General features: G+C 47.4%; 1 protein-coding gene across 1 annotated transcript in view; it reads right to left on the reverse strand.

Annotated features, from left to right (window-relative positions):
* Positions 1 to 17353, reverse strand: part of RAB40C (RAB40C, member RAS oncogene family) — a 36646-nt gene that overhangs the window by 16538 nt on the left and 2755 nt on the right. Inside the window, exon 2 of the mRNA XM_037385340.1 lies at positions 148 to 208. Coding sequence (XP_037241237.1) covers positions 148 to 208 — 61 coding nt within the window. The remainder of the gene's footprint in view (positions 1 to 147; positions 209 to 17353) is intronic.

Raw genomic sequence — 17353 nt, forward strand, 5'->3', positions numbered from 1 at the left:
TCACTGGTAAGAACAGCTAGCAAGCCTCGCCACACCCCTGGGGATGCTCTGCACTCTGCGCAGCTCAGTACAGCATCCCACTAGCAGCACCACGGCCCCCGCTCACCGGTCCTGTGCTCGCAGCCAAAGCAGCTCAGAAACACTCACCAGAGTTCCAGCTTGACCCTTCTGCCATCCAACAAGATAGTAGTGGTCTTGTAGTCAATTCCTGAAAGGAAACCAATAAAAAGCTGAGTAAACACTGAGCAGGTCTTCAGAGATGGACAAGAAAGCTGCTCTGCCCACACAACTCTATCGTTTCATGTTTACGGAAAGTGATGTTTTCTCCCCCTCGCTCTATTGCGTGTTTGTGGTGAGCCTACAGCGACTTGATAGAAATAGACCTCTGCTTCAAGGCAAAGATACTCTTGCGGAGATCTATCCCTCCCTAAAAATATAAATAAACCCTAGATTGCTTCTTACTTCTCCACTGTTGAATAAAACCTGTTAGGACTCAAGCTGTAGGAGATTCAGTGGTCTGAAGCATTATCCCAAGTGACAGTGTTAAAATACAGACTTTTGTGGGGGTGAGGCAGAGAAACAAACAATTTAGAAGCATCTCCGCTAAGTCAGCCTGTAGACTCACCATCTCTCAACAAACATCACTGCCTGAAACAGTCAAAGGACTTTTCCAGAGGCGGGCGATACTGAAAGCCTGTCCAGAGAATCCTGCTGCTGCTTCTGAGCAGCTCTCTGTTGTGTAATCACTCAGGGTCAGGTAAGGCAGAAAGTACTCCGTCTTTATTACAAGCTGAGAAGGCAGCACGGACAACTGCTTTCCCTAGAGCCGTTGTACCAGAGCAGCAGCAGACCCTCCAAACCACCCCACCAGGCTGTGCTGACAAGTGACTCGTTGGCACAAGGGGTGCCCACCATCTTCAGATACACAAAGGGTTTATTAAAAATTGGGAGCCTGTCTCACATTCAGACAGAGATGTTTAAAAAAGGGGCAACTCCACTTGCAAGCAACGTGTCCAAACCGAGCCGAACACACTGCTCCCGTGGCCCCAGGCACAGGAGGGAAGAGGCACAACAGCATCTGCCAGCTCCTTCCCCAAAGCCTGCGCTCGGGAACGGCCAACGGGCACCAGGTGCCCAGGAAAAGCAGCTTCTTCACAAGCTCCAGTTAATAACCTTCAAGTGTATTGAAGTTGCTTAAACAAAGCACCATGCACCTTTACTACACACCCACTAAAGCATAAACTAATTTACAGTCATCTTTAATAAAGCAGAGTCACTTCACTCAGATTAGATCAACTTTATTTTTTCCTCTTGCCAATAGATAGCAAACTTTGAATCTATATTAAAAACCCACCGTTGTGTTACGACAGGTATCTCCCTTTTCCTGCAAGAGGAATACTGCCCCGATAACCAAACAGACAAGTTTGTCAATAAAGCAAATGGATTTTTCTGAGTCATCAGCAGGAGCTCCCTCTTAGTGAAAAACAAATTAGATTTCAGCCTTCACAGGGTGCTATAAAAAGCAATAAAGATAATTATCTTAAATTCTAACTATTTCCAGTGCTTTATCACAGAAAATAGACAGTTTACATTTTATCTTCCTCCAGAGACAAGCGAATGATCTGTATTTATTTTCAGGCTGATATACATCTCCCTCATCCCCAGGGATGGCAAGCAGTAGTGGGAGCAAGCCTGCTCTGCAGCCAGGAGGGAACATCCAGACATTTGCCCACCAGTTCCTGAGCCAGGATCAGCCCCTGCCACAGGCTGACAGGCTGGGCTGTTAGGGAAAGGGCTAATTATGCCCACCGCACTGTTTCAGATGCAAAATCACAAGAGACTGCTCCACGCAGACTGCCCCATTTCTCGTTAGGCACAAGAGCTCCCTGCAAGCAGTATGTCCTCAGCATCCTCCATGCCAGCAGTCCAGGCACACAGATGGAGCAGTTGCATGAAAGCACCAAGGAGGAGGAACAGGTTTTCAGGGCACAGCAGCCACGTGCTTCCAAAACCACGACCATCGAGGTGAAACAAATCACTCTAGGATCAGCTTTTAAAGTGAAAGAGGTTCGGCTTGACCAGAAAGAGAAGAAAACTCATTAAAGGAAAACGCCACACAAACCCAGAAATGCCTGTGTTAGGCTCCACACTCACAAACTGCCAAGCCTACAGCCCCAACAAGGGGAACATAATTTCCTTGTTGCAAATATATACAACTTCATCACTACAGCAATGCTTTAAATACCCATTCCCTCCATGCCCATGTGAAACTATACTACATACTTCAAACCAGAGCAACACCAGTCTTTGGGCAGAACAATACAGCCATGACCAAAGCAGGCAACCAGCAGAAAACAGCACTGGAAAACTTCCTGAGCTCCTGCTGCAACTGCTCCTTGCTCCAAAGACGCTCAGGGAAATTAAATAGGCAAACCCAGAAGTCCTTTATGTCCTTCATGTCCTTCACAGTGATGTCTCTGCTCAGAAGAAAACGTGAGATGGAGGGAGGAAGCCCAAGGTGTGAGGTTGTACTCGCCCTTGCAGATATCCCTTCCCAGGAGACAGGCAGGGATGGCAGCTCGTCACTCGTGCAGGAAATTGTAAGAGAGCTCACCACGACGGAGTGGTTCTGGCAGACTCTCCAGGCACCTGCTGCCCCACCACACTTGACGTCAAATGCTGAATGCAAAAAGCAAAAAAAAAAAAAAAAAAAAAAAGGGAAAGTACCAAATCTCTCTCTTCATTTCCAGACAGCTGCCAGTCAACTGCTTTTGCTGCCTGGCCTCGGGGCAGCCTGTGTCTTTGTGCAGAACTTCTCTCCTTGGCATATGAGTGCTGGAGGTGAAGGGAAAAGCCCTTTGCGGATCACACCCCTGCAGTACTACCACAAAACCTGCCTGAGGAATTCACATAGACTCGAGTTAAAAGCAAAGCTGTTTTGATTCTAGGCTACAGTCAGCATTTAAGCAGGACCTGGTAACATGGGTTGGAGGAAAGTGCTGCACTTTTTAACTCACATACACCAAAACTGCGACTAGGGACTGTATCTACAAAAGGTTCTTGAGCAAACTCTACCTACAAGCCCGCTGATAAGGACAAATACTATGTAACTGCAAAATTTTGGAGAAAATTTCAGCTTCCTCTCTTCCACAAACACTCAGTACATCAGGACAGCTCATAGGGACTTGCATTAAAGCTTGCACCAACTTTTTTTTTTTTTTTTTTTTTAGCTGGTTAGCCCTCTGAGCAGGACACAGCTCTCCTGTAGCTGTGCAGGACAGCCACGGCTCACTGGTGCTAGAAAATTGCTGTAGCCCAATACATACTCCCCCCATTTTACAGCTGACAAGGAGGCTGAGCAGCCCAGCTCACTTTCCTAAGCCCAGCCTACAGCCCAAGCTCAGTCTTGGCTTCACCCCTGTCCCAGGGACATGGGGACAGAGGGCCACAGTCCCACTGGTTGGCCATGCTACATCAGGGCTACCAGTCTGCCTTTTCATTCCAGGCAGCTCAGACACCAATAAGGTAAGGGAAGTTTTTAAAGTTTAATTTCTGCAGTTGACAGGGTTTCCCCCACCTGAGCATCACCTCTGCTCGCAGCAAGTACAGCTCATTTTGAGACTGACATTTATTCTCTGCCAGAACGTGCTTTGATCCCCCGGAAGGGATGCGCTGCTACAAACCCCACGCGATGCTCCTGCAGCACACAGCACCAGCAAGCCGCCAGCTGCTGCCTCCGCAACCCTGCCTGGCCCTTGGGGCATGCAGCACTGGGGGAAAAGAAAACAGTCTTGTTTAAAGCTTATTTTATATCAACTGATCTCTTTCTTGACCAATATCTAGCATGATGCAACAAAATGAATGAGGCTTGGAAAACAAGTCTGGGCTGTTCTCTCTAATTTAGCATTCAGGCCAACTCCTCTGCTATTTTTCCAGTGCTGCTTTAGTCTTCTATTTATGCTGACACCATCTCAAGCTCACTCCTCGAAAAGCGAGCCGACCTGGCACAGGGCACTCTGCAAAGTGATCTGGTGTCACCGAGCCTGATGTCAGACACCCAATTCCCCTCTGCAGAGCTGGGTTTCAAGCTCCCAGGCAAGACTCCAGGGAATTCCAAACCTTTATTCCTTTTACCAACTGGTATAAGGAAAACCTAAGAAAGCAAGCCATTTTCCCATGGGAATACACAAGATGTGTTATAGGAAACTCTGACCTCTCCCGAATTACTGATGCGGAGCACAGCACACTTTGCATCAATATGACCTGAAAAACCCCACACCCTACCTTAGCTTAGTTAAAACTTTCACCCAAAAGATTACACCCAATGCGAGCAGGAAAAGTAAAACCCCTCCAAGAGACATTACAATCCTCCAGCATTTGATACTACTTTGTATGAGGCTGTCAGTCACCCTTCCTCTTGGGAATTCATGGCTTGGAGAAAGGCGTCCCGCTGCTCTGCCAAGCCCCTGAACTGCATCTGCACGAGCAGCAGCACACCAAAACCACAACAGAGGAGGAGCAGGCAAGCAGATACGTGGAACTGGAAGCAACATTGGAAAAACGCAGAAAGACAAGGGAGCTAAGTATTTCATGCTGCTCTTGGGTTCTCCCTTTAAACAGATTATCATCTCTGGAAAATGGGTTTAAATGGCTCAAGTGAAGACTCTATAAATGTTTACTACTGTAAGCACAGCCGCTTCTTGGCTTTGTGTATGTCTTTGTTTTAGAGAAAAGGAGACAATTTTGCAGTTGCAGACTCTCTAGATGACTGCCCTAGCGCCTGGGCAGGGGACCAGAAGGATCACCTACCCTTAAAAAGGCAGATTTGAGCAAAACCTTACCGCAGTAAGAGCAGCACGTGCCTTTTTCCTCCTTTAGCTTTCCAAGGCGATCCTCACTTAGTGCTAGGGTGAGAGTGATCCCAGCTCTCAGCATGACGCTAGAGCCAGTACTGCATTTCAGGTTATTGGTCCAAACCAAGCGTCCTCCTCCAGAGATGCTCTAATGATTCAACTCCTAACTAACAGCTTCACTGCACTTATACAAATATCAAAAAGGTACAATCAGGACTCACCCCATGACAGAGGGATAAAGGGACTCGCTCCACATTACAGAAAGCCATCAGCAGCTTTTCCTGCAACCTTCCTTGAAGGCTGGGCTGCTGCAGGCTGGCAGCAACATCTCTAGTCTGCGCCTGTAGTGTCTTCAAGAAGAACGTAATTTATTCACAAATCTGGGGCACAAGACATTCCAGGTGATGCTCAAAAATCTCTTACCAAAGGAGAAAAATTTTTTTTAAATCCATGCACTCCAGTAAAACAGTGATAGTTTTAAGACAAGCTTGCTTTCCTTCCCAGAGACACTCTACTTATCACTTAAAAGTCATTTGCAGTTTGTGAGAATCAGACTGACCAAAGATACTTTTGCCACCTCATTTCTTAAATGTATTGTTTTCTGCTTGTGGAAGCTCGGAATCCACCACCTCACTTTCTGTTAGTCCACCCACAACAAAAAACAATGTATGTTATTTGAACTTCATTAAAAATATTGTCAGTTCCCCCAGCTTACAGACATGCACTGCACAATGCCAACTCAGCTTTTTTCTTTTTTTTTAATATAATAAATAAACGAAACCCAGTTTAATTTAATAATTCAAAAGAAGTCAACCACCCCATTTACAAAGTGATATATACAAGGTCAACAGGCAAAACCTGAGGTATAGAGTGATGATAAGTTAAGGCCAATCCTTCACTTAATGCATTATATAAATCAGAAAATAAGATAAATTGAGTAGAATTTTGTTATCTATCTGACTAATGCTGCTTTTTGGCAGATTGTTATTTCAGCTGTAGAAAAAAATTGAGCCAGAGTGGCTCCATTCTGCAATTCTTCGAATAACGGTGGCTTTTGAGTCCTCAGAGGAGGACTGATGTATGAGATGGGCCTGATCTCTCAGCATCCCTAGAGAAACACTCTGCTCTACTGCAAAATTTTAACACCGGCTCACAAGCCACCAGAAACACTCATCATGCCACCACAGCACCTCACCCAGCAAGCCTGGTGATGGATTTTCATTTGTCACTGCCATTAGTACAGCCAAAGCTACCATGCCACAAGCGTCCAACTGAAAATGCTGGATTTTTCCCCAAAGCATTCCCAGCCATTTCTGTTTTCCTACAGGTCATCAGCTCTGCTGAGTCCAGAAAAACACCTAGGACTTCTTAAAAGGTCTTCTTAAAGGTTTCCAGGTTTAATGCCACACTGACCAGTGACTACTAGGAAGAGGGAAGAGCACGGGGTGGAATAAAAAAAAAAAAAAAAAAAAAAATCGAGAACACAAGACAAATATTTAACTTGCTGAGATTTTGCAGTAACCCGAGTAACCAGCTGTGAAGGGCTGGTCGTGCTGCATGGCATTTGAGGATCCTCGGGAGAAAGTGATGTAGGTCTCAGTGAGCAGCTAGCAAATAAGTAACTGAAAGAATTAAAGGCATACTATGATTATAAAACAGGCAAACACTGTCAAGAGTATCAGGCAAACTCTGTTTCTCCTGGGGCAGCACTGAGAATACCTCCCAATCAGCGTGGCAGACTTCACAGACAAACCGCAATGAATTTGCAACTCAAGTGTTGTGGCAATCCTTACTTAATACACAACGAAGGATCAGAAGCCATAATCATCCAGGATGCAGCTGGTCTTCAATGATTGTTTTCACTGCCACAAAAGTAGATAAACACCAAGAAACACTTTAGAGTGGGTCAATGGATTGTAAATAATTTTTTTCTTCCCTTTTGCAAAAAGGAAAACATTAAGAATGAATCTCCAGTGAAGCTTCTCAGCAGCAAGTATTTCAAGAGTTGTGGCTAAGCAGAGATGGATGAATTTAGTTTAAAACCTTTATCACCAGTTCAGAAAACGCTGTGGATGCCAGCAAGGACACCACATCCAACTGAATCTTTGGGAGAACGTAAACTACGTAAGAGAGCCCTGTCCCCTCACTGGCCATCCCTTACTGGCCATACTCAGTGGCAGCTGGGCCAGGCTCCCTGGGATAGCCCTGGCAGGGGCCTGGGGTATGGTGTCCCCTCCTCTGAGACCCTCTTGCAGGGCTGGCAGAGCCTGGCTGGGCATTGTCAGGCCCCCCAGCACACCTCTGGGGATGTGCAGGCAAGTTTATCACCACGTGAGCTAGCAGTGGTCCTACTGTGTGCGCAAGGTGGAGCTGCTAAGAGGTCCCTGCCTCTCCCTCCAAAGGGCTCATGCAAACCTTCCAGCTGGATCAAAGGAGGAGAAGCCAACCAGTTCATCTGTGCAAAACTCAGTACAGCGAGCGTGCCCCTGCCTGTACAGACCTCATAACTGGAGCTTTTCTGTGCTCTGGAAGTTCAGCCTAAATCCATTAGTCCAGAAATGAATTCATCCAAAATGCCAGCAATAATCGGGCAGTGTCTAAAGACAATTGTTTATTCTACCAAGTCCCTGGGTGTCACAGATGTTAAGTAGACCTTTCTAAGCCATGACTGACATGGTTGTGTTTTAAAATGGAAAGCTTTGCCCCTGTGTGTGCAGGCACCTGCGTGAGGCTGCTCACCTCCTTCAGAAAGTCAGAGTGGCTGTAGTGTGCCACACACCCAGGGAGAGCTGCCAGCAACAGCAATGGCCAGCAAACTGACCCTGGCCAACCTTTTCACAGGGGCAAGTTAATGATGAGAAGCAATAATTGCACCTGACAGCTGAGAGCCGGAGGGCTGACGTGCTAGTTTTCCCAAAAGCAAACGAGTGGGGATGCCCCCATACCTGCCAAGTGTGGAGAAAAAGCAGAAGCAGCAACAACCAGCTAAGTTCCGTCCTCACCAACAAGCTGAAGAAAACAAACAAGGCAAGAGAAGTTCTGGGACATCACAAAATTGAGGCCAAAAGGTGGGTACAGTATCTCCAGGTCTGCAGTGGGACACGACAGCAGACCAGCTCCAGAATAAGAGCATCATTCCCACCTCCAGGCCCCAGCATGCAAAAACCCCACCCCAAACCCAAGGCAAACCCCCACAGACCACTCCCACCCACCCCACACAACCAAACCACACTCGCTTGTGGGGCTGACAGCAGGAATTCAGACAGCAAGGACACTGGCACTGCAGCTCGTAACACTGCCCCAACCAACACCCTCCCTCTCTGGTTATTTCAGGGTGAAAGACCCCCCTGACCCGCAGGGTGTCATCCACAAGCAGTGTTCCCAGCAGCAGCCCTCTCCAGCGCCCAGCTTTGGGGACATACCAGGAGCTTACACAAGGTCAGGCCAAGAGGGACAGAGCTACTCCACAACGGCTTCACAGCACTTTCCTGCAACACAGCCAGCACCATACAAACTCATCAGCTTTACCACAGATGCTGCTGAGACCAAAGTGGGCACTGGCCTCCTGAGACTCGTCTCCTGGCAGAACCGTATTCCACAAGATGACAACAGCTATTACACTCCCATTGCTGTGTTCATACGCTCCCTCCCACTGCATCTCACATGCTGCACCTTTGCATTTAAGAACAGTTTATGGTGAGATGGTCATTAAATGTCAACCTACAGCAACCGAGGCCAGCAGCCGAGCTGCTCCAAAAAGCAGAACACGAAGCCAGGATGCATTATGAGTGTAGTTCAAAATGCCTTATTTTGGGGTTGGTTTTTTTTAGGCCTTCACCAGCCTATGAGCAAAAGGGCAGCCAGGGTTCAAGATTCATATCAGAATTGTTCGCTTGTGGGCTAAAATTGATACAGAAAGACTTGTCATTTCATTTCTAGTCAAACAAGGCAGATGGGTACAGAAATTACAGCTGGCCAGGAGATGCTAGCTGCTGAACGCACGTTCAAAGCAAACAGGTTTTGCATTGCCATGTGCGGCAACTGAATGTATTAGTCCAACACTGAAACCCACCCCTAGGCAGAAGGCAGCTGCTGGGACCAGCACCCACCCAAAGAAGCAGGTATCGAGATCCTCTGATTCAAGTAATTTAAAAAACAGGCAGTAGCATCTGTACGTAGAAGACACCACCAGTGCACTGCCTTCCACTGCAGCGCCTACTTTTAACTTAGAGCAGTAGTTATTTTCTCCATCATCTGTAAGTGATACCAAATTGTTCAGAAAAGATGTGGTATGAGCACATAAACACTAGCTGATGAAAAAAGTTAATTCAAGCTATTCAAATAACAACTGATGAAGTCATCCGACCTTAAAAAGTGTGTACAACAGCACATTAACAGCAGCAATTTAGCTAGTCAGCTCAGAGCTGTAAGCCACAGAAAAAATCCCTTCCAAACAACACATGAGCTCATCAGTTTGAGTCATGCATTCAATTACCTACTCTCTAGATAGACAAACAACAAATTATCTCCATAAACAACAGGGGTCAACAAAACAAAGGTAGATTCATCCCAGGTCTGTGTCTTTTGATGTTAGCATTTACCTCGGCAGTATTACTTCTTTGTTTTAAGCAGGGTGGTAACAAGTTCCCAAACAGCATCAGTGCAAAACACCCCCAGCTCCTGCCCGCAGAACTGGAGCTGAGGACCAGAAAGCATGCGCTTTTACCACTGCGCTCCTGTCCTGCGTTGGAGCTGAGCAGCCGCCTTGGGAACAGGATCAAGAGGTCTCAGCTCTTACAGGGCACGCAGGAGACCAGTGCTGCTCCCACATGGTGCTGGCTGGGTAACGGGTAGATGGAAGCCATCTGCTTAAGCCTTCATCATATCCTGCTCACAGCCACAGAGACAAAATCCACTCACCGCACAACTCAGTGGGAGGTAACAAGGAGCTTCTGATTATTTAACTGTGCAGCAGATGAGTTTGAGCTGTTGTGAGCTGAGGAGTTCAGCCCCACGCACAGGTCGGGTCCATATCCCCGAACGAAGCTCGGCACACCATGCGAGCTCCTGCCATCTCAAGGGAGCTGCTGCAGCTCTGTGATACATCCAACAAGCTGCCAAGTACCTCGTACAGAGTCACATGTAGAAACGGAGAGAACAAACACCTTTCCATTATTTGAAGTTACCCAAATTTGTAGATTTTCTCTCGAAAAACATACTCCATTCCACTCATACCTGCCTCATTTCAGATAAGAGCGCTCTCAATTTAAACTGGAAGCCTTTCACAAGGCGGCTGTTCGGATCGGTTTGTTCCCCAGCATCTTTCATCTACAGCTGAAGGCGGAGATCTCGGAAAAATAATTGTTTGTTTGGTTTTGTAACCAGGCAAAAGCAAATCACCTACTTGGAAACCTTCAGGAAGCCCAGATTTGCAGAAGACTTCACTTGGCTACTGCCTGCTCCACAGCCCAGCAGTGTTTCAGCAGCTACGTGGTCCTCACACAGAGGAACTCTGTTCCAGGCTCATTTAAGGATGACAACTGTATCTGAAAACAGCATTTGAAGCCAGTAGCAAATCTGTTCCTAAAGCTCAAACAATTTCAGCGGATACCCAGGAAGCCAGAGAAACAGTCAAAAGTCAGTCCAGAATTGGGGTTGTTAAGTGGATTTGTGCTTTAGAAGAAAATCAAGAATGACTTCATGCACAGAAGTGACAACAAACAAAAGAGTTTCTTCATGCTTTGCAGTTCATATCTCCATAAAAACTATACAGCTGCACGCAGAAACAAAGACAGCCTATGAGAAAAATCAGAGGGCACCATAACAATCTTCATTGTTGCTGGATTACCATACAAACACAAAGATACGCTTGGAGACAAAAAAAACCCCAACAACCCACATTCAGAAAACTCCCAAGTATTTCTTAAAAATACCTTCAATATCCTGGCCTTCTAGAGGTTGACCCTCCGTATTTATCCTTCTGAACACCGTGCAGGTTAGTATGTGGGGATTGTTGCTCCACAGCATCAGATCCTCGTGGCATCACCACCAGGACAGGCACACTGCTGTGTGCAGGAAGCCTGCTCCTGGTGCACGCCCGGCTCACAGATATGGCTGCACGCCTGCTCAGGGATCTGGCAGAGGCTCAGGACGCGCACGGCAGCAGTGTCCGATTGATGGGACACCCACCCACAGCCCCTCCTGCCATTCACACCCTGCTGCTCAATGCCTGTTTGCCAAACTCCAGGTTTTGCCATTTAAAAGGTCACGTTGCAACACGGCCATGCAGAGGCAGCCGGCAATGACGTGGCTGACTCCACACTGACACTATACACCTGAACACCCAGAAAGAAGGCTACAGTGTTTCAGCTGGGCATAGATGAGATAAGCACCAGGTGCCTGCAGAGCACAAGCACCTGCAGAGCTACCGCAGCAACTATGGCAAGACCACTCACCATGAATTTCACTGGCTCTTGAATTTGGTCTCGCTGCACCGACCGCAAGCCCCATGCTGGAAAGGAACCAACCGCTCCACACTGGAAGCATCAGAATGGCAGCTAACACTGGCTTCACATTTTGGTGTGCTGTTTCTAGCAATAAAAACAAATTTCCAGGGTCCTGACCTACAATACATTGCTGTGTGCGCTCAGCAGTCCCTCCTTGACCTTCAAGGATGGGCTGGCAGCGCGAGCACCCCTCTGCACGCCCGTATGAAGTGTGCTGCCTGGCTGTGGCTCCACAGCAGCTCTCAACAGCCCGAAATCACGTTTTCAGACTCTCCACTCAGCCCAAATTGGCACCTCCCGGGTCTCAGCCCAGTGACCCCGGCAGCAACGCTGAAACACGCCTTTTGCTGCTACCAGGACCAAGCCAGCATTTTGCACTTTTAAAACAAAAAGAAAGCACTGAATTTTAACCTTGTCATACAGATGACATCCACAAGCGTGTCTCAACCCAAGGAGGCTTGCTAGCATGACGAGCAGCACAGACAAGGCTCTCAGGTTAGGCAAGATCAACCCTGTAGTTTCATCTCCTTGTGCTGTAGCACAGACCTGCACACTGTCTCCTGTATGGATTTTACCATCAAGTTACTTAAGCAGTTTAAGAACATAAGAAAAATAACAACTCTTGTGACAAGAGATGATTTAAGATTAAGTTAAACATGACAGGCAAAATAGTGGGGTTTATTTGTTGGGTTTTTTTGGTTCAAGGTTGTTTTTTTATGTTTGGTTGTTTTTTTTTGGTTAGTTGGCTTTTTTCACCTAGTTAGGTCTCCTGGCTGCTCAGGCTCCAGAGCCACAGGCAAAAGGCACTACTGCTGTTAGAACTGGTACAGAAGGAAACAGAAGACAGGGTTAATTTCTGTGTACATGACTGGGGTGTGTGTGCAAAGAGCAATCATTTGCAAAGACAGGGAAGTGGTATGACAAAACCCCCAAATGGGCCAGGGATGTCAGAAGCTGGGCTGGAAAATATGTTAAAATGGCATCTCTAAAAATAAAAAAATAAAAAGCCATCTTAATTTTCTTTAAAAGGAGATTATTCCAGAGATGCACAGCACCTTCCATTAAACTACCAGTTAAGTACAGCCCTTCACTGTCCCCTTCTGCCTGTCTCCTCCTTAACCACTAACAGTTTAAACAGCAAATATTTTGTTTAAATTGCATAAGGGTTTTTGACCAAATTCAATGCCTGCTATTGAAATGACTGCAGCACTGCGCAGCAATACAGGACATTAATCACTTCAGGGGTTACTTTTATAGAACAGGTGTCAAAGTTTTAAAATTATATAATATTGTCTAGTTTCCCAATGGGGTAATGGAAATAAGACTAAGAGGAGGTAGAAAAAGAGGAAGAACGTTTGAAAAGCTATGGCTACGTAAAAACGCTCTCAGCAAACAGAAGCCCCATAGGAAGAGTCTCTCAGCTGATGTTGCAACCTTACTATCACTACAACTTCTGCAGTAACAAACAGACCTCTTGGACGGCAGGCCTAGCCCTGAGCCATGACCCTCGACGCCCCAGGGGAATTTTCCTTCAGGTGAGTCCCAACTCACAGCAAAGCACTTGGCAAAACAGAGCCCAAGATTTCCACATTGGAGCTTCCTTCCTCCTCCTCTGCCTGCAATCAAATAGAAACCGGTATGACATAATGCTTCTGTGTCTGCTTGTTTCGTGCCGAGCCTGGGCTGCCATTGGAAGGTAAGGGGTAAAGGGAAAGCAAACGAGATTTTAAAAAGCAAGATTATAAAACCTCAGCTCCACAACCTAAGCTCACCGTGTAGCTATTTCAAGCACAAGGGAAAGATGCTCTGCTCTTCCGAGAGAGGGAGGCCACGGGAGGAAAACATGCCAGGGAACAGCTGGAAACAAAAGCTGAAGGAGACTGGGGCGGAGGAGGAGGAGACATTTTCCATGGGCTTTCCTATGCAGCTTATATTCTGATACAAGCAAACAAAAAAACCCACACACACCCACCCCAAGAGAAGTGCACGACGCCATCACAGGCTCTGGAGAGAGCAAAAACTACTTGCTTTTTAGAAATAAAAAAAAATACAGAGAAACTTTTAATCCCAGTTACTAGAAGAGCCTTTCACCCTTTTCAGATTTACACTGCTCAGCTCACATCATCTTTGTGCACTTAAGGCTCAGAAACACATTAGTAGCCACATCTATAAAAGCAAAGCTTTTATACAGGGGATTAGAGGTGGCAGGAACTGCCCTGTGCAATCAAGAACTTTGCAGAATAAGTCCCCAGCTTTATAAAAACACAACAAAACCACAACCCTCCTGAAAAATTATGCATGCACAACAACCTACAGTGCTGTGCATCCTTAATCCTGACTTGAGAGCTGAAGACATCAAAACCTGCTAGGCACTCAGTCAGGGGGTTGGTTTTTGTTTTGATGGGATTTTTTTTGTTTGTTTGCTTTGTTTTGGGGTTTGTTCTGTTTAAGGTTTAAACCACTGCTAGTTATTCCCACATCAAGCAGAGATGGAGGTTCAACCAATGCTGTACATTTGGAAATATTTTTCACACAAAGGATAAGTAGTAAACAGTGGAGAAATAAGAGATGCTGGAGTTGTTTCCGAGCCAAAGCCTGCTCTGATGAGATCAGTTTTGCATCCCTGATGACAGGGAAGCAAACATCCCTGAAGGACACTGATGCAAGTGCTGGCAGACACGGGGAATTGCTGCACCAACCACTCTCCACTCCGCAAGCAATCAAAAGAGATTTCTAGCAGCATGACCAGCATGGTCCTGCTGAAGCATTCCCTGCAGATCAATTCTGCAGCCACTACAGGGACACGATGGCAAGGCTGCACTTAGAACATTTTGCCCCAGTCCCCCTTGCATCAGAGTGCTGAAACCTCACAATAAAACATTATTCCAATTAATACAGTCATGCCAGAAAACAAACAGCAGTTTCCACTGGCACACAGCACCTGAACCAGCAGGCCAGCCCAGCTGGATGCTTGTGTCTACCACTGATGGGGACAATGCTGCTCCGGCAGACAGCAGGAATGCACACAGCAGCATGTGGCCAGGCGAGGAGCAGAAGGCAGCAGCAAAGCAGCACCTAGATCAATGTTTTCTTCCCCACTGATGCCAAAGACAGCCCAGACACATTGCAGCGCTCAGCTGCAATCTCAAGCCCACGCTCAACATCTCAGGCTCTCGTGCCCGTGTCCAGAAGGCACCACCGCATCAGTGCTGTCCCTGCCTGAGGTGCGCCCAGCAACTGTTTCTTGTACGCTCCAGAAGGGAAGGTTAGAAGCTGGCAGGTATTGGGAGAGGTCCTGTCCTTACAGAAGCTGCAGAAGTTTAAAGCAGAACTGCTTGGCTGCACTTCATTAAGGCCTGGGAAAAGCAAACGGGCGGTGGCAAACTTTGCAGCAGTGCAGCAGGACCTCCAGGCACACATGGCCACAACCAGAGACTGTGGATGAGAAGCAAGAGACTACCACCTCCCTGGTCAGTCTTGGAAACTGGACAGGCAAGGAGCAGAAGTATTGAGAAGCATCCCCTTGCACTCCCTCCATGGCAGTGAGGAAGACGAGACAAGGTGTCCACTTTCTTCCATCCCTGCGTATGCCGGCTGTGGTACAGATGATTTCCTGGTTGGCAAGTAACTAACTCGAAGACTGCTACAAAGCAAAGCAGAGCAGTTGTACAGGTGATGTTTCTAGATGCACGCTGGTTACTGAGGAGTCACAGGACATACCAAGAGAGTAACTGCTGTAAAGAAAGACTTGAAAGGGACACCTTAGGGACCTCCAAATTTAGACAGCTGCACAAAAACAACCAGAGGGGAAAGACATCCGAAGATGTGGGTCACTCACATAAACAACCTGGTAATTAAACAGCAGTCATCTGATCCCCAGGCAAACAGCACTGGCTGGGAGGGTGCTCGCCTCCAAGGGCTGAGCAGTGTCTTCAGCCGCTCTTTGTTAATGCTGCCTCTCCCTGACATCCCTAACAGGGAAAGGGCATGAAGCTACAGGGCTGCAAACCTCGTTCGTTGCACAGACATGGAACCATGGTGGGCTCACAGCCCCTGCCCAGAAGCTGAACTCCTTGCACTTGCTATGGGGGAAAAGCTCTTGGGAAAAATGCAGTTTTTAATCTGAACCATAAAGCCTGTTGGTAAGTATTGCAACTGAGCACTTAAGTTGCCTTTTCCCTAACATTTCCTTGGGTCTTTGGATAGCAGTGGGGCAACAGAGCACACCTGAGGACAGTGCTTGAATAAAGGCACTAAGCCCCAGTTAAAGGATGGGGTTAAAACAAGGCACTGGGGCTCACTGCATCAGGGCTGGTCACAGCACCAACCCTGCAGCAAGGCACTGCTTTCTTTGAAAGAAGATCAGAGCGTAGACACAAGGCTTCATTCTCATCACTTCCTTAACACAAGCTGATGATGGGGGGGGGGGGGGGGGGGGATAAAAATTCATCTCCCTTCCAATCAAAGCCATCTGCTCAGAAAGATGCTCTGCTCTTTCCCTAACACACGTTTCTCCTTTCCTACGGGAACAGCAGCAGGTGAGGGGGCAGGCTGCCGCAGAAAAGGCCCTCCATCACGTGAGGATGAAGCACATCACATTCATGTCTGCGCGGTGAGACCAGCCCCAGCCCTATTTCTGGTGCAGGCAGGGCACAGTCTCATACAGCAGCAATGGCACTTGTGCCTGCAGAGCGCTCCCGTGCAAGGAGTCCTCCCCTGACTCACCTGGTTTTGATGCAGCTCGAGCAGGGCTGGCTTCTCAAGCAAGCCAACAAACCAGCTAGGCAAGATCATTTCAGCAGGAGCACATGAACAACTAGATATTCAAGCGTGGATGTATGACACAGTAGTGACAAAGCCCCTCAGGTGAGGAACAGCCTTGTCTTCCTATTGCAGGACACATATACCACCCCTACTTTCACAGGCAGCTCCACCACATCTCGTTGTGCAAAACCACCCCGCAAGTAGAAACACTTCTGTCCTGCTTTGGTACTTGGGGAAGGATAAGAACAGACCCCAAGCAGGCAATTTAAGCACCAAAGTGAAAAGTGATCTGTGTAGCTGACTCGTACCCCCTGAGTAAGGCACGCAATTTCACTCTGAGTCAGCTGTAACACCGTGGCTCACAGCATGGGGGCTAGAGCATCCCTCCCCTGTACCTCAGGAGAGAAGGAGCAAGTGCCAAGAGAAGAGGGGCACTCAGGGGAAAGGCAGGCTTTTCAGTTCCTAGGTGATGTCCTCCAGCTGTCAAGAGCAGTGGTAGGGCTCCAAGAACAGCACCTGTCTCCACAACTGTAGATATGGGGAGCTGAGGGATGAAACCTGGGAAGAAGGACAACACTGGAAGCCCAGAAGAACATTAACGTTTTCCCAAAAGCCCACATTTTTGCACTAGTGAGGTGGCTTAATTCAGGACCTTTTGTGGATGGCTGAGAAAAAGCAAGATGTAAGTGAACCTTAGTTACAAACTCTCCTGGGGTGCAAGGTGACAATATCCAGCCAGGGGACACAAACAACACTCCCTGCAGGGAGCCCACCTGGCCTGGTGCTCCTGGAGACTGATACACTCAGTAACTTGAGCATGAACCCAGAAACACACAGGTGATAAATGGACCTCAAATTCCTTCTCAAAATGCTGGTTTTATGTCACTAGAAGCTCTGTATTCAGTGCCCTTGGAGCTCAGGTGCAAGCATGGTCAGGAGCATCATTGACACCTCTCATTGCAAAGGTCAGCAGCACCCAGGGAGTAACCTCTACTTATATAGACCAGATTTATTTCTAACAGCAGTTTAAATAAAGGACATTACTAAGGTCTTGCTATACACAATAGGAACTGAGGTGTCTAATTTAAGATGTGCCCAATTTAGAACGAGGTGCCAAGCTGTAAGGCTGTGCTGAGAAGCGATGCTTCTGCTCAGGGACGCTGAATGAGGATGGACAGACGCAACTACAACGCTTTAGGAAAGACTCAGCTCATACTGCGTCCAAGGCTT

This window comes from Falco rusticolus, chromosome 4 (assembly GCF_015220075.1).
Source record: "Falco rusticolus isolate bFalRus1 chromosome 4, bFalRus1.pri, whole genome shotgun sequence".
Classification (NCBI taxonomy): Eukaryota; Metazoa; Chordata; class Aves; order Falconiformes; family Falconidae; genus Falco; species Falco rusticolus.